This window comes from Dasypus novemcinctus, chromosome 9 (genome assembly GCF_030445035.2).
Source record: "Dasypus novemcinctus isolate mDasNov1 chromosome 9, mDasNov1.1.hap2, whole genome shotgun sequence".
Taxonomy (NCBI): Eukaryota; Metazoa; Chordata; class Mammalia; order Cingulata; family Dasypodidae; genus Dasypus; species Dasypus novemcinctus.
Window position 1 is genome coordinate 28,177,412 of NC_080681.1, and position 22,900 is coordinate 28,200,311.

Here is a 22,900-nt window from a genome sequence, read left to right on the forward strand (position 1 = left end):
ACCACCATCTCGTCTTAAATTCCACCCCTGCAGACATCGGCTCATATCCTTCCTCCACCCTCCGATTTCCTGCAAGCCTATCGTTCAGTCTCTTGCTATCTAGGGCAGCTTGTTTATTTCATATCATTGAGGTCATGTAGTATTTGTCCTTCAATGTCTGGGTTGCTTCACTCAACATAAGGTTCTCAAGATTCATCCATGTTATCACATGTGTTTGTAGTGTGTTTGTTCTTACAGCCGAGTAGTATTCCATTGTGTGTATATACCACATTTTATTGATCCACTCGTCTGTTGATGGGCATTTGGGTTGATTCCAACTTTTGGCAATAGTGAACAATGCTGCTATGAACATTGGTGTACATATATTGGTTTGTGTTCTTGTTTTCAGTTCTGCTGGGTATATTCCCAGCAGTGGTATTGCTGGGTCATATGGCAAATCTATGGCTAGTTTTTTGAGAAACCGCCATACTGTTCTCCAGAATGGCTGGATCCTTCTGCATTCCCACCAGCAGTGGATGAGTGTTCCCCTTCCTTCACATCCTCTCCAGCACTTGTATTCTTCTGTTTTTTTCATAGCTGCCAATCTTATGGGTGTAAGATGGTATCTCATTGTGGTTTTGATTTGCATTTCCCTGATAGCTAGAGATCAGACCAAATTATTTTTACTCCTAATTTTCTTCTCTGTGAATAGAAATAAGAAAGTCAGTGTCATTTTGTTCAGTGTAGACTCTGTGAACTCAGCAGTATCTGTTGAGTGCCTGCTATGTGCCAAGCCCTCTGCCACATGCTCTGAAATAATATGAAATGTTAGAGCATTATCAGGTTCTCTTTTCTGACCCTTAATATCTAACTTGCATTTTATTTTTTTTGCCTGGGTTGTATTTCCTAGTAGACTCCAAATTCCTTTTTTCGTTTGTATTAGTGTCCATCACAGATCAACTGCAGTACCTGTGGTCAATAAGTATTTATTGCAAGGAGACAACCAACATTGCTTAGAATGCCACTGCCTTTCATTTTTTCATTTATGTTTGAACACGCTCAGAGTTGTTTTTGGAATTTCAAGTGGAATTTATGAAGGTATAATTTACCTACAATAGAACACATTTAGGTGCAAAGCACCATGTGTTTTGGCAAATGTCCATATCTTGTATAACTACCAACACAATCAGATAAAGAATTTTTCCATTACCCTCAAAAATTCCATTATGCCTCTTCTCACGTAATCTTACCCTCATTCTTAATCCCCCATTTTAGTAACCACTGATCTGCATTCTATCAGCATAGTTTTTTCGTCTTTGTGGGTTCCCATATAAATGTATGCTTTTGAAGCTGGCTTTTTAAACTCAGCATAATATTTTTGGATAAATCCAAGTTGTTGCAGTAGTTTGTCTCTTTTTATTGCTGAACCATATTCCGTCATATGGATATACCACAATGTGCTTATCCATTTACTTATTGGTAGATATTTGGCTATTTTTTTTTAAGACTCTTTGAGCATTCATGTTCAAGTCTTTATGTGGATATTTGCTTTCATTTCTCTTGGATTTGTAACTAAGAGTGGAATTGCTGGGTTAATTGGTAAGTATGTGTTTCCTTTTATAGGAAACTGCCAAACTGTTTTGCAAAGTGGTTGTATTGCTCTTAGAATTTTTAAATCAGGAAACCTGATAGAAGAATGATACATGCTTATCCACAAATTACTTCTACACATCTCCCTTCTGACATACAATCTTTTCATTACTAATAATTGTACCTGGAGTAGTCAACTAATTCTGTCCTTATTGTTGACATAAATAACTCACGTTTACTTATTACTTTGAAGCTATATCTAGTCTTATAGTTATAAATTATATAGAAGCCTTTTATAGTTCTAGTTTACAATTGATGGCCGAATTTCACTACAGGGAGCAATTTTGCTAAAGAAAATGATGGTTTAGGACATGATAACGGGAAAGAAAATTAAGGAGGTGAAATTGGTACTCAGATTAATCTGGGCCCCAGTTCTTTCCATCAAAAAAATGAAAAAGTGGATATAATAAAAATGCCAGCCACTTCTTGCCAGTTCATAGGAATTAAGATTTAGTAGTTCCTGAGTGGAAAACATTTTATATCTGGCAAACTTTTTCAGTGGATTCATTGAAAATAATTGTACAGAGGTAAAATTACCAGGTAAATTGGTGATGTGTTTCTTCAAGTCACAAGTTTCACTTGTAATTTACTTATCAGGAAATTCTCAGTCTCATTCTCTAGTGACCAATGCAATTTGATGCTCTAAGTAATAGGTGGGAATGGATGCCCTACAATGGAGAAGTCACTGAAAGGGCCTCAAAAGCAGCAGATTGGACCCCTCAATGTGTAACTAGAGACTTACTAGCTGCCAGAATTAAAAATCATTGTCTTGTGGCCCAGAGAGTGAATCATATTTTAAAAACCACCAGTTTTGAACAATGGAAACTATTAAAATAAACAATCTACTCAGTGCTACATTTTCTAATCTTTATTGTTGTCAATATTGTTTGGTTTTCGTTGGAATCTATATCAGAGCACATCAACTATAGGCAGATATGAGGCAGCTCTTCTTTTAAAAGTCAGATAGTCCAAATGTGTCTCTAGCCTTCTTTTATCCTCTTTTTGTCACTTCACAAGTCTGTTCTGGTACCTTTAGCTCATGTGGTACCCTCAAGACCACCATCTGCTCTCTAGGCCCTTGCTGATTCCCTTAAGGGCTCAGTGCCTTCTGGTTTATAAAGCCACACACCTCCATCACAGAAAACTAATTTTGTTGCCTCAGAGCTTTCTTTGGTGACACATGAATAGCAAAGTGCTTAACAGTTAAAGAAGCACACAAGTACACAGACATATACACACACACAGATGAACAGCTGCTATGGAAGAGACTGCAAATCATGGTCAGTAATAGACATTATTAATACCTGTAGAAAGAACCAATAAAAATTGGTGCTCCAAATAGATATTTTTAAAAAATCAATTTTATTGACACATATTAGTAAAGCATAAATCTATCCAAAATGTACGCTCAGTGGCATTGTGTGCAGTCACATAGCTGTGCATTCATCATTACAGTCAATTCTAGAGCATTTTCATTATTCCAGTAATAATATTAATAACAAACAAACAAAACTCATCCTGTCTCAATCTCTCTATGCTTTCCTTGCCCTACATAGCTTCTGCTCTGTTTCAAGCTCTTCGTATTGGCATGATCATCATTTTTCTTCAGTATTATCCCAGGTTTGTCAAGTAAATTTCTTAGATTTCATGTTTTAAACATGACCTATCAAAAAATATATCCAGGTTTTCTTAAACCTAAGCATAGTTTATATTTTGATGGCAACATAAAAAAATTGGAAAATGTGCCATGATTTCACTCATTCATTCATTGATAGGACAGATTTTTTTAGTGCTAACTATGTGTCTGCAAAAGAGTAAAGCAGTCCAGAATTGTTTTGTTTTGTTTGCTTTTTGTTGGTGTCAATGATATTAAAGTCTCAATTTGTCTGGGAGATAATTGTACCTTTGTGTATTTTCTATCCTGAATATTTTTGGGGGAATTAAAAGTTATCTAAAATCTTCTCCTTTTCAATAAGATTCTAAAAACTGGCTTATGAGGAATGGGCAAATTCATCTAATGCTGTCACTAGAAAATGAGAGGGTCAAGATGCAGAAACAGTGTAAATTGCTTTCAAATCTTGAATGCTCATATCAAAAGTGTGAGGAAAGCAGTAAACTGTGAAGAAGTATAGTCTATCCTTTAATTTCCCAAAGTATGCAGATTCATTTTAGCATGTTATTAGCTTTACCAGATTTCTCGTTGGGTTAGAATATTCTCTATTATGCCTGTCAAATAAAACTTTGCAATTTATAGAACAGGCATTAATTTTCACAATAATGTGTCTCAGAAGTTGTTTTTAAAATTCTCAGGTAATTAAATTGTGTTTCAGCTGGGTATGATGATCAGTGAGAAGCTGGTTTGGCTGAATATGAAGGTACAAAAAATGTGTCTGAGCAACATCAACCTTACACATAGAACAATAGGAGGGTCAAACTATGGTGTCTCAAAGGAGAGACATGATTCAAATAAATAATGGTAATCAAGGGACTGTATTTTTTTAAAAACTGAAAAACTTTGCACAAAATCAAAATTGGTAAACAATGAGTAAAAGGCACCCTTTTAAGATATTCAGTTAGATAAAGTGAAAATCAACAGGAAAAAACATGTCTGAAGTAAATTTGAAAGTAAATTATAAAGACAGAGTGGTCAATAGTATTGAAAGCCACTTAGAAACCTATATCAGATTACTAGTGTTCACTCTATTGGAACCATGTAATATTTTCAGTTTGTTTCACTAATTCTTATCAGGCTACCTTCCATGTATTATGCAATTCAAGTGATCTTTAAGTTATTGTCAAATTCTATCTTAAAGAGAGTTTTCACAAAGGAGATTCAATTCATATCATCTAGAGTTACTGTCATTTCTAGGCTAAGTCCCATGGAAATTCATAAGTTAAAAATGAAAGTCACAAAGATGCAACTGCCTTCATAATGCCAATGCAGCAGTTATAAATATTTCATGAACATTGTATGGGCAGGGGCAGATCTCCATTTTCATGAGTTTGAATTTGTACAGCTAAGTCTCCAGATTTTACTATTCATAATGCATAGTATGCCCCCATAGAGCATTACATATAGTCCTTTTTTCATATATTTATGTTTAATGAAGAAATTACTGTTCTGAAAAGAGAACAAAACAAGTCAAATTTTTAAATATAATTATTAGGTTTTGCTGAATAGAGACAATAATAATCAACAGTAATTACGTCATTGCAGTGTCTTAGCATATAAATGCATAACTTTTAGAGTGATACAGGATGATGGATCAAGACACCTAAAGCCTAAGTGAAAAGGTTTATAACATTAGAAATCTCATCTTAAAAGAAGTTGAAATGTTAGAATGCAAAGATCAACTTTACTATATATAAAAAAGATTAATTACAAATTATATACTTGCCTACTATTTCACAGTTTAAATATGTCTATATTTTTCTGGGTTTTTCTGTTACTCAAATGCATTTTAACTTGCCAAGATAATATTATCAAGTTCAATGATGAATTACTATTGCATATTTTAAGATAATTTATCAAAGAACATTATCATTACCTGTCAGAATAAATTTTGCACTAAAAGTAATGAAAAAAGGACTATTGTATGTGTTTAAATCAAAGACATTACTACAGCTAAGTTATTTTCAGTGGAAAGGATAGGTGATTGCCCACTAAATGATACTTGTCCCCTGAGAAAATAAAAGCCTGAAAAATCACAGGAAACAATCTAATGAAAACTTCTTTTCCTTGCTTTTAAAAATGAACATTTGATATTTTATTTCATTTTTGTCATTTTGATCAATTCTTTCAAGAAGATGTGTGTTGAAAATGCTGCACGGCATTGGTGACATTTACAAAAGTAGGCTATACTTACTGATTAGCTCATGTATAATCCAATGCTGAATCTTTCTATATTAGCTTATAGTATTTATCATATTTAAATTATGAAGTCATAGAAATGTTTTCTTTTAAATGCAGTTTTAACAAGACTAATTCTAATAATGAAGACCACAGACTTCAGATTTAATATCACTCACCTAGGAGTCAGTAGTTTAAATATTTTTATTAAGCTTGAAATCAATGAGGTCACCAGAAGTTTATGCTTCATTCCTGGTATCACTTGACTGAAAGTTGGGAACATTTTCTTCCTTTTGATTCTATGTAATTTTGTTTTCCAAAATTCCCTTGAGGAATTTAACCTTTATGTGATGAATTTGCAGTTCACTTGAAGTGTGTTAACCTTAGTTCTCTAATGAGTCTAGGCGTAATACTGAGGAGGAATTTGAGAAATATATCATGTAGCTCATTGTCAAGTTGGATTTTCCTTGCATGTCTCCAGGTTTGCTATAATTCTGGTACACATTTTGATCACAATTCTTTAATTATGTTCTATATTTAACTGACCTATTTGAACAGGATCCAGAACTGGTGCGGAACATCTGCCGCTGGGTTAGGCAAGCTGTTCAAGTTCCTTTTTTTGCCAAATTGACCCCCAATGTCACTGATATCGTAAGCATCGCAAGAGCTGCAAAGGAAGGTAAGAACTAAGGTTGCATCCATTACCCAGCTATATAAATATGAGTCTGAATTATGTAATCATGCTAACGTATGTCTTTTTCCATGAACATAAGCATATATCTTTTTTCACAGTACAAGAATGGAATTAAATCGAGCACTTGTTCTCACAAATGTAGATTCATAGCTCGACTCCAGCTAGGAAATGGAACCCAAACTTTGGCCTAGGAACACAGAACTTTTGTATTTTTTCCTAAGAAACATCTGTTCCACATACAAAGAATTATGTAACAAAACTAGCAACATGATCCATCCTTCCAAAATAAATGCCCCCATAATGTAACAGTTCAACAAGAGCATTTGTACCTGTAATGAAGTAAAAAAGAGATGACTCCCACAATGTGAAATTGACTCTTGGCTCCCTTTATATTTGATAGAGAATAGCATACTACCTTAAACACATATTCAATGAATATCCATTGAATATATGAATCATGCAGCCAATGCATGACTTTAAAAATCATATATGCTTCTGTTTTATCCATGGAAGTTGTACTCTGATTTACCAAGACTTAAATTACTTGGAAAACAACATGGAATTTTTTTTAGAATGTTGATATCTGCAAATCTATATAAGAATGGGGAAAATAAAGTAATAGTAAATAAAACTTTTTTATACCTAGTATTTTTTGTATAACAGTAGGAGTTAAGGGAAACGGACTTTGGCCCAGTGGTTAGGGCGTCCGTCTACCATATGGGAGGTCCACGGTTCAAGCCCCGGGCCTCCTTGACCCGTGTGGAGCTGGCCATGCGCAGTGCTGATGCGCGCAAGGAGTGCCGTGCCACGCAAGGGTGTCCCCCGCGTGGGGGAGCCCGACGTGCAAGGAGTGCGCCCGTGAGGAAAGCCGCCCAGCATGAAAAGAAAGAGCAGCCTGCCCAGGAATGGCGCCGCCCACACTTCCCATGCCGCTGACGACAACAGAAGCGGACAAAAGAAAACAAGACGCAGCAAATAGACACCAAGAACAGACAACCAGGGGAGGGGGGAAATTAAATAAATAAATAAATCTTTAAAAAAAAAAAAAACAGTAGGAGTTAAATTGGTGAAGACATTGGATGGGAGGATATATTCTCAAGAGAAAGTAACATATGCATTTTCCTGGGTTGTGTGGGTTCTAATGGGCTTTAATCATTGTCTCTTTAAGAAGTTCAGAAAAATGTTGCTGTGTTTTTTACAGGTGGTGCGGATGGTGTTACAGCCACCAACACCGTCTCAGGTCTGATGGAACTGAAAGCTAATGGCACACCCTGGCCAGCAGTGGGTATTGGGAAGCGGACTACATATGGCGGCGTGTCTGGTTGGTGTGATCCTCTCTTTGCATTATTTGCCCTTCAAGGTTGCTAAAAAATCAGGCAGTCATATTTAGCAAGCAAGAGTAGCGTGTCTTTTATAATCCCAATTCTTAAACTCATGGCTGGTCGATATTCCTCATCGTTACGACAGATGGAACAGATTGAGTACGAGGATTCAAGTGATTATTAACACAAGATGAGAGAATACCAAGATAGGGTCTTGAGAGAATCCCATTCTTTTGTTGTCTGTGCTTCCCGTAGAATTTCTCATTGTCGCAATTGTCTTGTCACTTATTGGTAAGGTCAAATACTAGGGCCCTCTAAGAGAAAATGATAAACATCCTGATTATAATATCTGTTTCACAGTCTGGATTAGTTTGCATTCTTCCTAGATTTTTAAAATCTGCCTTCAAAAATCGTGCTTTCGCACTATCCCAGACAAACCATTAAAATTTGCATTTATAGTTTCAGATAACGGGACATTTGCAGACCTCACACCTTCACACACTCACTCTCGTTATTCTAGCACTTGCATTTAAAAAGGAAAGGAAAGTTTTAATCCCAGAGTCCTGTTCAGTGTCTTTGCTCTGTGTACTCTGTTGCTGTGACAACATGAACTTTGTCATGAAAAGACAGTGCTGGGAGGTTCTTGACTGTAATGGTATGGGGATTAGTCTCCTTGGTGATAGAGACAGTGGTAAATATACATAACATAGCAATCTCCTACTGTTCAAGAAAAGCATTGCTGAATCAGACCAAAATGTGCTTTTGGAAGAGGCTAGATAGACACAAAAAAAAGCTTCTGTTCATGCTGAGGTATTATGTTTTGAGAGCATGAAGTTTGTCTATGAGCCATGATGTTTAAGACAGGGTTATATTCTGTTTTAATTGATTGTCATTCCCACAATATCAGAAAGAGGAAAGCCGACGAGGAGCACCTGCTCAGGGTCCCGGCACAGCTCTCCTTTATCGTGAGCTATCAAGCAAGACCTTAAATATTATTGTAATGTAGAATAGCCTAGACTGTGTTAGCATGTGCCAAAGAAAGAGAGTTGCAAGGCTCCAGAGTTGGGCTATAACGTGCACTATGTTTTCTGTCAGCCCATTTCAATTTTTCCACCCTGCCATGTTGACAGCAAGAGAATAAAGAAGGTCACAGAGGGTGCTGAACATTAAAAATTAATAAAAGAACTATTGCAGTAGTATTTTATATAAGTAATGCCATTCACATTTTCTCATTTAAGCTGCAATTTCTGAATATTCTTTCATACCATAACTCAGTCTAATAAAACTACAAAATTACAGCATTAGAAAAAGTCTTTTGTGTTTCAGTCTTTAAACATACACACACTGAAAATTATAGCAGTACCTGAAAACAAGTTCAGCTATACCTCAGGGCCTGTTAACATTTCCATAAAACTCTATTTCTAAGATTTATAAATTCATATATAAATATTCACTTGGGCTATAAGCTCAGCTAAGCCTTGGTGAAACTTTCATTTTAAATAACAACAACAACAACAAAACCTAACATTTTTTAAGGGCCTGTACCTCATTTCTAATAGGTTCTATATTATGTCCATTTACATAAACAATCAATTTTGAAAAGAGCCTTTCTTTGTATTGACAAAATTAATAGTTTCCTCCTTTAAAGCAAGGTTTGCTTTAATTTAAAGATAATAGAATCTGAAAAGCAGTTTAAACAGGCAATGGTAATATATTTTAGAACCAAAGCAAGTCTTATATAGCAAAGCACTTTCACATTGAGTTACAAGAAAACATAGAATAGAAAAATTGTGTTACTTAATTGTTAAATAAAAACATTTTCAAATTTTACGAGTCATAAAAAATATATCAAAATGGCTATATACCATTCCTAGTTTTATCAAACATGACTGTTAGGCTGCACTAATATAGAAAATCACAGAAAATATGCCAGATCATCTTTACAAACGTAAAAACAGTATTTTACTGTTTCAATGCTAATGCTTTCCTAAGTGTTCTCTCAGAGTACTGGAATGTACCCTTCTAGAAGAGTTACTTGAATCACAGTTTGTTGTTGGCTTTGTTTTTTAATGACAGCTAAATAGAATTCAGTTTTGGATAGCCACCTGAAATATCTATCATTCTTTCTATTGCCAGGAAAAAAAATTTTGCCCTATCAAAATATTCTCTAGCTCTTTGTTCATTCTTTTTTTTTTCTCAGAATATTTCTGCTATTTGAAAATGAGGTTTTTCTTTGTTTAAGTAAATGGGAAAATAGTGAGTTACTAGGGTAGTACACATGCTATAGAAAAAAACTTACATTTCAATAATGTCCTCTTAAAATGCATCAGCTAATAAGGCGCAGGGCCTTGCATTGGGAAGACAGCACATCAGTTAAGGAATGTCAGTTGATTTATTTCAAATATGTTGAGTCTGGTTTCCAGAGTACCTTAAAACATTGTTTTTGAAACTGTGGTTCCCAGCTCATGAGTGTACTATGAAATCAATTCACTGTGCTGCGACCAGTATATTTAAAAAATAAAGTAGAATAGGATAAAAAATATCAAAATGATTTGTACATAATCAGATAAGCATTTAGTCAAACTTCTACACATATATATGTTCTATGTTAGATCATGATGTAATTTTTTTTTTTACTATGGTTCACTACTGAGAAGTTTGAGAGCTACTATTTAAGAGGGAGAGATCATTGTTAAATAAAAGAATCTGTTAAACTTGTAGAAAGATAAATTAACTGCTTGTTGCAGCTTAAAAGTTACATCAAGAGAGAAAGTCTGAACCTCATTCCAAGGCCTTATCCTCAACTTTGCTAATTTAGCAGCCACATATTAGAATCTGGGGGTCTCAGATATATGAAACAGTCTCAGACAAGATTGATTTATAAATTTAAATTTCTATTATCGGGAGAGCACCTGTTAAGATTCATGATCACAGTGTGGGCTCATTAGAGGTTGAATTATAGATTGAGTGATCAAAATTAAGTATCAAAATAGATTGATTGGTACTCAGAAGGGGTATTTTTATGAAACTTACATGGCTATTTAAGCTCTCCACCGGTACAAGTAGTTATCTCCAATTCATTGTTCTAAACAATCTTCATAATCTACCTTTCTTTGAACAGTGTATACTTAACACTAAATTGTTACCACCTAACTTCCATTTTACTAGAATCTATGTAGAAAACTTTTATTATGTCTAGCAACAGTTACTTCATGTATCACCACACAGTTAAGTAGATTGTTCCTTTCCCTTCTTCATTTGATTGAAAGAAAGTCTATTCTCATCAGCAACATATTTGCAAACTATCCTTAAGTGGATTACTCATGATTTTTCCTAGTTTTAGCTTCGTTCTGTTTGTCTTCGTTTAGTTTCAAAACTTGACCTTTTTCCTGGTCTTGTCCCCAAATACAGAGGATATCTTAAGATAGCCCCCAACTCAGTGATTACTAAAATCTATCTCAATGGTGTTATCCAGCTGCGGTGTGACATTTTCCCATGAAATCCTCCCCATGGATAAGCTTCTTTTAGAGATGGTTAAGAATGAGTCCTGCATGGCATAGACTAGCATTGTCTTTCTTATAACTGACTCCATGGGGATAACCTTTATTTACAGCTACAACGGGAGAAAAAGTGAGTATCTTTCGATGGGGTAAACTTGTTTGAAGGAAATTTTAAGTAAATGCGAAAATAGTGAGTAACCAGGGTAGTAGTAGTTGTTGTTTAAATGCTTCCTTTCATTAATGGGGGGATGAATAAATGTAGATTTGTTATGTTCTTCAATTCTCCTGTACATATTTTGTTTATTACACATATAACCACACAAACATACACATACATACAGGGAAAAGTTCTATAATTGCTCTACAGAAGACAGTTGAACTATGTAATTTATATGCTCTAGATTATATATAGATTATATAGTAAACATAATTTCCTACAAGCACAAAAAGTTAGCTCATTTGAAATCATTTTATTTGCCTCTTACTAATTTCAAATTTTGGATGCTTATTTGAAATTACTATTTCTGTATCAACTTAGAATGCACTTTGCTCAATACTAATAATTATAAGCTTTATTATTAATTTCTGAATAACTCATCAAATTGGACATCAAACTGGATTTCTATTAGGAACCCAAGTTTACTAATCACATTTATTAAATTAAAGAAGGTCATAGAAATAATTGTGTTTTTGCCAACAAATGATAATGGCATGCTCCACAAATGCTTTTACAGGTTACAAGTAAATAATGAATGATTTGAAATCTAGTTGTGTGGGCTACTGGAACCAAGTCCTGACTGAACTTGTACTGTTACAGGCCTCCTAAGGGTGTTTTCATAATAAAATCAGCATAGAAATTTTGAGAGTAATTTGACCTCTGTCCTGATATAGGACTGAGAGTGAATACGAAGCATGTAGCTTGAAAACTTACACAAACTCCAGGCAATATAGTAGATTAAAAAAGGCATTTAAGCATTGACTCTATATTGCATATTTTATGTTTACTTATTTTTAAAAGAGTTGCTTAGATGACTTGTTGAGCTGTGCAGTAGCTTAGCAGCCTACTGTGGTATTGGGCACTAAATAAATACTAATCCAATGTAATTGACTCCAATTACACATTTAAACTTATTTTGATGTATTTTTTAGTGTAAGATGGGGAAGATGACAAAACATATAGAAGCTTAGAAACTCAGAAGTTTTAATTACATTTTTCTTAAAATAGCTGTTTTTGTACATGCAAGCAACTGAAAATTTTGGAAGGATTGCATCAAGTTCTTAAACTACGTATTTTAATTATGCCATAAAATACAGTGTCAGTATGATTTTTTTCTATTAGGAAGTAGTTCTTAATGGCTTGGATGCTTTTACATGTCAATCACATAATTATTGACGCATAAAATCCTTTTAGAAAACACACCTACTATCTGTCATAAAATATAGGCCATCTATTGTCATCATCTTTTTCTAAAAGAGCTTAGGCTTCTACAGTGAAAGGACTGAAATAACCCAATAGATAAAGATATAATTTAAATGAATAAAAAATGTGTTGATAAATCATGCCAAAAAGAATAATTAAAAGAGTCTTCCATTTTATATTCACTCTCTCTTTTCTTCGAGTGTTTCAAAATAATATTGAAAGTCTGTTCTATTATTCACAAATGCAAAAACATTCTTAGGCTATCACAAGTTGAACTGATCAAATTATTAAAGACCTTGTTATATAAATATATATGTACTGTATTTGCAGAACAGTCAAAAGTAGTCATATCAAATAAAGATGCTGAATTACATTTTTCATTATAAATTATCAGTTTGCTTGAGAGAAGCGCACCATTAGAAATATTCTCATTGAAATCTCATTTGAATATATTCATGTACAGATTGACAAAGAATCCTCTTTTTTATTATACTGCCTTTCCTGGAGCTTGGGTCTCTCACTGTTTGGATGTCATTGGTCTGTGCAGGAGATCAGAGCCCTAATAATAGATTTTTGACAGTGAGCGCGCCTGTTACCTGCCCTACACAAATCCTCACTGTTCATGTTTGCTTCATGGCAACAAAGCAGACAGAAGGAAAATGCCAAGTGCTGAGTTTGAGGTACAGCCTTGCCTTGGCTTGACATTTCAGCAGAATAGCAGTTTATGAGATGCATAATTTTTCATCTGGGACTCAGCTGCCATATTCATAGATGCTTACAGCTCATCGACAGCCTGGAGTAAGGGCAGAGGTTTAAAGCATAGATCAAAGTCCACGTTCTTTCTGTAGGTATTTTTAAATAACTATTGTCCTACAGAGAAATGGTAGAATCAAACAGTATTTAAGAGCCAACAAATTCATGGATACCTGAATATCATGTATATTTTTCTTTTGCTCAGTATTAGAAAAATAAATTAATGTCAGTACCAGTTCCTAAGAAAATATTTGATAGACTTTGTAAACCACAGGACTCTGACAAGCATATTAGGAAAACTTACCTTTGTAACAGGGGTAATGAATTATTCAAATTATTTCCTCTGTGTATTTTTTTCATAAAGAATGATTTCAAGCTTGAAATTAATTAAAAAAATGTTCTATTATGAAAGTAAAACAACAAAGTATTGTGTCGCTGTTTGAGATTGAATTTAAAATTCACAGATTCATGTATATCGACTGTACTAAAAAAAAAAACAGTGTAGGTACACGTCAGTGACTATTTAATTTAGAACTACACGTCTTTGTAAGCCTCAGAAACAGTTCACCATGTCACAGTCTCATCAGAACAATGGTACAGTACATTGGATTAATTAAAGAAGCCTTGCAGAGAACTGAGTTCTCAGTACGTCAAGATTTCAGTTTTATGTTAAATATTTTCTAAAGGCCAGACCCTTAAATCTCAGGGGCTGTTCCAAGCAGTGAGCTGTGAATTTAACCATGGGCTAACTGCTAATGATAAGGAAAAGAGTCCTAGTTGAGGCTGCTGTAATACAGTCATTGGATTAGACTATCAATCACTCAACTCCCTAAGGTAGAAAGAAAGAAGACCAAACAGTGAAAAGGGAAATTAGGAAAGGAGGGCATGACTGGAATGAGATTCCTCACCAGCTTTAGCCATTCATTGGCTTAACTCCCTGAAGCCTCAGACCAAACTGTCCAGCATTACTCTGACTATAAAGCCAACACATTTATTCTTAATATCTAGAGGACTATCAAAATGCCATTGCCACTCAGAAGTTGAAGATCTGGAAATCTGCTGGAAGCAAATGCCTGATTACATAATGAAAATTCAGTTAACCCTTGATATTTTTGGATTTCAGATTTACGTTTATGCTTCTTTTGTGAACCAGGATTCATGTATGTTGGTAAAGGGAAATATTTTTATTTAACTTCTAAATTACAGTCCTGTTTTACATACAGAAGTTCTGTTGGTGCTGTGAGATTCCAGTAGATGAGTGGTTTTCAGGCATTAGTTGCATCAGAACAGGGAGGGCTTGTTAGAACAAATCGCTGGACCCCTCCTCCAGAGTTTCTGATACATAAATCTGGAAGGGACTGAAAATATGCCATGTTAACAATTTTCCAAATGATGTTTTTGCTGCTGATCTGTGGACCACATTTTGAGAATATTAAATGAAGAAAGGTTAGTGTCACTGAGCATTTTGATTTGCATAACTTATTTCCAAAATAATGTCAAAGCCTTAATCAATAGTAAAATTAGAGAATTGTGGCATCAATAAATAAATGTAGAATCTCTATCATCAAATAAATGTGGAATCTCTGCCTACCGTCAAATATCTGAAAATAATCAACATAAATAGGACCACAATTCATTCTTAGAAAAAGTAGTAGAGCACATTATTTGAAGTCTCAGAATAGGAAATAATACATCACTCCATTTAAGATTAATTGTTGAATGCAAACCATTGTTTATGCAAAGAAATCCATTCTGAGTGCCACTGAAGGCAATATATGGGTATTAGTCGTCCTTCGAAGGGCAAGCAGATAGAGAGGCAAGCAAGGGTAAAATTAAGGTCACAATTGTGAAATATTTTGTTTTCCTTTATAACTTTATGCAGATACTAACATATTAAATAATAACAGTTCTCTCAAGACAAGTATTTACGTATGAATTAACCTTGTTAGTATATTTTCTCAAAATCCTAAAATATACTAATCAACAGTATTGGTAACTTATTGCTCTTCTCTCTTTATTTACTTCTCTGTTCTATCATCCCCATACAATGGTATCCTTTAGAAAGGAGGAGATAAAATGGTGGTAAGGATAACTCATTTCACAGCACAGTTTCCCTACTAGTAGCCCAGAGTTACTATGCACTGAGAGTCTTCCAAAATCATTGTTATAGCCTGTTCATGATACTACTGCTCATTGTTCAGGGAAGCTACCTGCAGCCTTCCTCTGGATAAAGAATCTCTTGGTGTGCAACACCAGCAGTTTAGTACCATATGTGAATCACTGGTAGAAAAAATACACAAACTTCCAAGAAGTCCTTAAACGTGGGGCACATGAACCACCGACAGGCATATACAGTATCTGATGTTCGAGGATGCAGACTGTTAAGATGATGCAAGAGTGATGAAAAAAGTTAGGCTCAGATGGAAGAGGCAAAGAAATGTGGTCAGGCCAGCTGAATCTCACTTGCTATGCTTCTGGAGAGTTCAACATCTTGCTCAATTCAGTGGTCTTCAATTTTCTGTTCACAAATACCCCATGTTTTAAAATAATAAACTGGTGCTCTCTCACACACTTTTTAAGTTGACCTTAAAAAATTCAGCCATAAATTTAAGTGGTAACAAAAGATATAGTTTCCCATGTAATGCAAATATTAACTCTTAAAATACAATTGCTGCTTCAGTCTTTTAAATAAACCCAATAGAATCTAAAGGTCATAATGACTTTATACTTGTCACTAATTTAAAAATACCAAAACAGGCTCTAATTAATAATTGAAAATTTTACATCCATTGTCTTCTCCTTGAACTAGTATTTCAAATCCATTTCCCCACCCAGTTTTATCCTATTTTAATGTATTTTTATGCTTTAACATCTTTCATGGGTCACCTTATCATATTTGTCTTTAATAAAATAGATCTTTATAAGTATACATTTTAATTTTAAAAATTCCTCAAGTTAAGGCTTTAATGTTTTCTGTATTATTATTTATAATTTGCAGTGTATCAAAACATTTATTATAGCTATTGATACTTAGTATATATTAAGTAAAATACTATTAGAAACACATTTCTTAATGAAGAGAATATGACTTCTAAAAATTTGATCATTTATCCGTTAAAATCCATTAAAAATTTGATCATTTATCTTTATTTCTGGAGATGTTTGGGTTTAACTTCAATTCTATTCTACCTTTTTTTTTTTTAGATATGAATAATGAAAAACCTTGTTCATATAAATAAGGAGACTGGAAGGAGTTTTATTATAGACACTTCACTCGACTCTTTGAACATCTTCAATGTTATAAGCTATAAATTACTTTAGTGATCTTGCACTAAAAAATATTAGGTAACTTGATTGGTTACTCCTTCCATTTCATTGAGAGCACTAGCTTAGAAGTTACCTGGTTTACAAAAGGATTTGTTACCTTATCATGAGAATCAGTCATTTGAACAATCAGTAAGTACTGGCAGAAAGATTTTTCTCAAAGCTACAGAAAACAGTTCAAAGATTTCAGAAACAGGGCAAGCACCAAATCAAGAAAAAGGCTCCTTGGACAGTAGAATCTCATGGTACCCTGGCTGTTCTCCAGTCCCACCAGCTCCCTGGTCCTGGTTCCAGAGGGAGCCAGTGACCCTTGCACACATACTGGCATGTCTGGCCCGGTCTTTCTGGTGTTGGCCTGAGGAACTCACCATCCCAGAACTTGCCCTGCATGTAGGAGGAAACTCACTGGGCTCTCCTACATGATGCTGTGGGAGAGCAGTCAAATCATTCTGCTTAGGGTGAAATTTGCTTGCTGTAGGAAATATAAAGCAATGGCCAGGGCTGTGGGGAAAGTGTTGCAAGGAAGTGGGTCATTTGGAACTGTGTAACGGGGATTTCCTAAGGCCAGACCTGCATTCCCAAGACAAGACCCATATACAGAAAGGATCCGGGAAGCCCCTATGCCTTTGTCTTGAGCTATTCTCTGAACTCATGGTATAGATAAGACCTAAAGGAGAACACAGAGGTCAGTCTGCAAAGATGGGGAAAGACATTCTCATTTTTTTTTTCTTCTGTCTCCCCGCTTCTCCTCCTTCTTTGTTAGATCCTGGCATTCAAAGAAAACTGTGTAGGAACACTAGCTGGAGACAAGTTTAAGGAACAGACACCTCACAGTCTAAATTCCAGTGACAGCACATTAAAATATCAGAATTCTGGGTTTCAACAAAATGTTACAAAACATAAAAAGAAACAGAAAGCTATGGCCCAGACAAAGGAGATTAACACATTAGAAACCATCAATAAGGAGAACCAAACCTGGGACTTACTAGACATATAATTTTTTTTTTAAGTTTATTTTTTTCTTCCCCTCCACTGCCCCCACTCTGTTGTTTTTTCTGTCTGTGTCAATTCACTGTGTGATCTTCTGCATCTGTTTCACTTTTTGTCTTCTCTTCTCGTCTTTCTTCTCTAGGATTCAATCCTGGGGACCTCTGATGTGGAGAGAAGTTCCCTGTCAATTATACCACCTCAGTTTCTGGTCTCTGCTCTGCATCTCCTTGACTCTCCCCTTCATCTCTCTTTCATTGTGTCATTATCTTGCTGTGTGACTCGCTTGCACAGGCCCTGGCTCACCACGTGGGCACTGGCTCACCATGCAGGCACTCACATAGGCACTCAGCTTGCCATGGGGGCACTCGGCTCACTGTGTGGGCACTTAGCTCACCGCATGGGCAACCAGCTCACTGCATGGGCTCTTGAATCACCACATGGGCATTCACTTGCTGCACAGGCATGCTTTCTCTCTCTTCTTTTTCATCAGGAGGCCATAGGGATCAAACCCAGGTCCTCCCATGTGGTAGGAGGAGGCCCTATCACCTGAGCCACATCTACTTCCCTAGACAAATAGTTTTTTAAAATGGTCCTAAATGTGTCCAAAGAGCTAAAGGAAACTATGGACATGGACTAAAGAAAATCAGGAGAACTACAGAACATGAATAAAATACCAGTAGAGAGAAGGAATTGTAATATTTAAGACTGTAGAGAAATATGCTTTTTTCCCTAATATGGCGCAAGGACTGTTGATAAACAGGAATTGAGAACAGAGAATGAACATAATACCTTGATTGAACTCTCTTTCACACTTAAAAATTTAAGAAATATTACATTTCTATATAGAATTTCTATATAGAAATTAGAGATCTGGAAAATGTTTTCCTTAAAATCAGTTTTACCCCTGGAATATACTTATTTCCATATGAAGTGTAACACTGTGTGCTTCTACCTCTGTGAGAAGACCACTACCTAATTTCATTTACTCTTCACTCAACTTTATGACAACTGAGCAGAATCTTGGTTTTCCTCTTTATGTAAACTTGATTATGTCTCTTAAAGTCATACCAACAATTTTAAGAAAATTCCAATGCATAGTTTTATAAATCTCAGTCTATAAGGTAATATAAGCTGGTGGTGGTGTTTGAAAATTTTTATCAGCAGACTTTTGTGTCACTAGCAAAACTTGTCATTCAAGAAATGGGTATCAATTATGAGGAAATATTGAGGCCTTCGAATGATGTCTTTGTGTGTATTAACACTTTACATGCATTCTTATTTAAATAACCATATGAGGTGGATAGCTTTAGACCCATTTTACAGACTTAGGAACTCAAATTTCACATGGATAAACAACTTGCCAGAGTTTACATAGCCAAGAACTATCATAGTCTGGACTCAAACTCAGATTTGTCTCCAAAGATGAACTTCGAGACATTTTTAACAGTGTTTTGATCCAATATCTACCACAGTAAGTCTCCATCTAAATATAGTTCAAATAGACTGCAAATATCACTAATTAAAATTTATTCTTATGGATCTGAAAATTTGTGAATGTACCCTTCCATGACCATTGTTAAAATTATAGTTCCATAGTACCTATATCAGTCAGTCTTAATATTGGAAAATTGAGTCAAACAGATGAATCAGGGAGGAATTCTTGAATTCATTCCGAAGGAAAAAAAGGAGAAGAATCATTAGGTGTACTTTTTAAAAAAGTGTAAATATGCAGAGTTTTCTTGAAATAAAGTTATCATCAGTATAGCAATAAATAACTTTATTCTGTAGTGATCTGGATAAACTCTCTGAGATCTTGGTTTAACTGTGATGCTGAGACCAACCTTGGGTGTCCTTCTTTATTTCTTCTTTGTACTTCTCAGTCAGTTACAAATGACAGAATGTTCCTGAAACTGAAACTGGCTCCCCTTCTTTTTAGACAAATCCATCTTTTCCCCAAGCAACAGTGTCATCCCCTATATAATTTCAGCTGAGCTTGAAAAAATACTAGTAAGTAATTCAGAACGACTACCGTTTTCATTGGGCGAGGAGGCAGAGGGGACGTTTTGAAAGGGTGAGGTCAGGGAAGTAATCATGGACCAGAAAACCTATGCTGAACCCTTTCTGAAAGTGAAAAGGGAATCCAGACCATTTCCCAACTTGTTGCAGTTTAAAACAAAAAAGATAAAATATAAATGAAATAAAATAATAAGGTGAAATACTTTCAGTGCACACATCTGGCATGATGTGCCATGAGAAATTTTAATCACTATGAAATAATTTGAGAAGTTTATGGATCAGAAGCTAAGAATGTTCTTGACTTCTCTGAATTCATTTAGCATGTTTCTTTGCTTATTTCCCTGTTTGGATGATAAGCTTCTTCAAAGCGGGAGACATTGCTCATTCTTCTTCATCTCCTCCAAAGCCTAGCAAAGTTATAGACATATAATGACAATCAACAAACACCATTTGATTCTTAAAATTTAGCTGTGTACAATTCAGAAAGTTTTGGTGATCAGAGAGCCCCAGTCTCTCATTTTGATTTGCTGTTGGGCATTTGGAGCACTTGGAACGGTCAAGTAAATTCTTTAAAGTCACACAGCTGGCATCCAGGGGGAGCCCATATTGAAATTCATATTGTCTGGCCCTTTACACTGTGTGCTTTTCCACTGTGCTACAGCCGCCTTCCCACTCCTGTGCATTCTGTATTAATTTGCTCTGTTATGCCTTTGTAATATTCTTAACATGCTGTGGAAAGAAAATACATTGAGAGACTCTTTGTATTTCTTTTACAAATATATACATATATACATAAATATATAGACTGGAAATCTATAAATACAGCACTAAGATTAATCACTATTTAAAAAAATTCACAGTAATGACAGGTCACAATTATACTGTAAGTGGTCTAATAAACCTCTCAGTATTCCTATTAACCTCCCTGCTTCATATATTTCTCATATTAATATACTGAGAAATAACACAAGGAAACATATGTACTTTTCAAGGCAGATGCCAAAGGTTTAATGGATCAAATTTAATTCTGTGGTGGATTTTTACTCACTAAACATTTGTTTTGTTTTGTTTTTTTACTTTTGTTTAGCTCAGCATTAAAATAGAACTATGAATTTCTCTACTAAGTAGTCCAAAATAAAACTGTAATGGTAATGAATGGGGCTAACAGGAATGCTTTTATAGCATGAGAAAAAAAAAATAGATAAATGGGACCTCCTCAAAATTTGAAACTTTGCACCTCAAGGGAGTTTGTCAAGAAAGTTTTAAGGCAGCCTGCTCAATGGGAGGAAATAGTTGGTAACCATATATCTGATAGGGGTCTAATATCCAGCATGTATAGAGAAATCATACACCTTGAAAATAAAAATACAAACAACCCATTTTAAAAATGGGCAAGAGATTTAAATAGATACTTCTTCAAAGAAGAAGTGCAAATGGCTAAAAAACTTGAAAAGATGTTCAACATCACTAGCTATTAGGGAAATACAAATCAAAACTAGAATGAGATATCAACTTACACCCATTAAACTGGTGGCTATTAAACAGAGGACTACAAGTGTTGGAGAGGATGTGAATTAATAGGAACCCTTATCTGTTGCTGGTGGGAATTTAGAATGGTGCAGCCATTGTGGAGGACAGTTTGGCAGTTCCTCAGGAAGCTAACTGTGGAACTGTCATATGATCCAGCAATCCCACTGCTGGGTATAAATCCAGGAAAACTGAAAGCAGGGACACGAACAGATATATGCACACCAATGTTCGTAGAGGCATTATTCACTATTGCCAAAAGTTTGAAACAACCAAATATCACCAACAGATGAATGGATACACAGTTTGTGATACATGCATACAATGAAATATTACTCACCTATAAGAAGGAATGTAGTATTAACACATGGGGTAACATGGATGAATCTTGAAGACCTTATGTTGAGTGAAGCAAGCCAGGCACTGAAGAACAAATATTGCATGACCTCACTGATATGAATTAAGCAAATTGAGCAGGCTTACAGAGCCAGAGTCTGGAAAATAGGTTTGCAGGAGACAGAAAGAGAGAATTAGGTTGTGAGCCAACGCTCTTATGGGCAAAATCTATAAGGTGAAATGGTGTAGTTGTGCAATGTATGGGCAAAACAGTGGTGCGGTGATGCTATTGGACTGGACAGTGCTGATCTCGTGAGGTGGCGAGGGTGGGGAGGGTAGGTTAGACTCTCCTTGGAATTGGGGGAGGAGAGTTGAGGGAGGGAGCATGTGAAATCTGGGGATTTTCGGGCATGTGGTTGAAAACTACAAAGCTGGGAATGTACTGTTGGCAAATATGGCAAGGAAGGGTTACTGGTTTAAGGCACTGGATGTGGGGGCATGCGGGACAGGACACACCTGAGCCAGCTTCTAGAGAGTGTGTAGCATTCATCTTGTCATAGTGTGTTGTATCAGGGGGTGGAAACTCACATAATGAGTGGGACGGTGTTAGACTTCCACCTGGGGAATACTGCAGTGACCTCAAATAGAGGGGTGGGAGTCTCCCAAGAGCATAGGCAGTTCCTGATAGGGGAGAACAGGCCAATATGTCAAGCCCTCAGTGTTGTTGCAAGTAACTATGAATCTGGTCCTTCAATGAGTAGTTGAACTCTCTCTTATATATTTATTTACTTTAAAGAAAATTTAGATTATATAAATGTTACATTAAAAATGTAGAGGATTCCCATTTGCCCCACTCCCTCCCCCCCCGCCCCACACCCTTTCTCATATTAACAACCTTCTTCATTAGTGTGGTACATTTATTACCATTGATGAACACATATTGAAGCATTGCCACTAATGGTGGATTATAGTTTACATTATAATTTACATCTGTCCTGTGCAATTTTGCCAAGTTATGACAAAATATGTAATGGCTGTATCTGTCATTGCAATGTCAGTTGCAGAACAGTTCCAATGTCCTGAAAAATGCCCCCTTATTACATCAATTTTCCTTCTTCCTCCCCTTGCACTTATGCACATCTCAGTAAGAACTCACTGACTGCCACAGTAAATATTGCCTCAAATAGCAGGGCTCCTGCGGGCTCTAGAGACATCCACACACTATAGGCAGGGCAGACAGCTCAGGAGTTTGGCACCCTGCCAGTGGGCCTTACCTTGGAATTTATGCTGCGTAGTGTAACAGAGTTAGCCTCATTTGTGGTTTCCCTATACCTTGCTCTACTGCCCATTTTTTTTAACCTATAGTTAGTATTATACTAACTATAGGTGTATGTCCAAGAGATTTAAATCTTTCATCTATCTATGTGCCAGATGAGCCCTGAATCTGAGCAGAGCTGCAACACCTACTCTCTAGTTCAATGGAATCATCCAGGACAAATAATAAGGAGATGATGGTGGACAACACCCATCCCAAGGAAC

General features: G+C 35.6%; 1 protein-coding gene across 3 annotated transcripts in view; it reads left to right on the forward strand.

Annotated features, from left to right (window-relative positions):
- The window catches only part of DPYD (dihydropyrimidine dehydrogenase), a 982,193-nt gene that overhangs the window by 685,363 nt on the left and 273,930 nt on the right, over window positions 1-22,900 (forward strand). For all 3 annotated transcript variants that reach the window (XM_058303142.1, XM_058303141.2, XM_058303140.2), the window contains exons 17-18: window positions 6,038-6,158; window positions 7,375-7,494. In XM_058303142.1, the coding sequence (XP_058159125.1) occupies window positions 6,038-6,158; window positions 7,375-7,494 (241 nt within the window). The remainder of the gene's footprint in view (window positions 1-6,037; window positions 6,159-7,374; window positions 7,495-22,900) is intronic.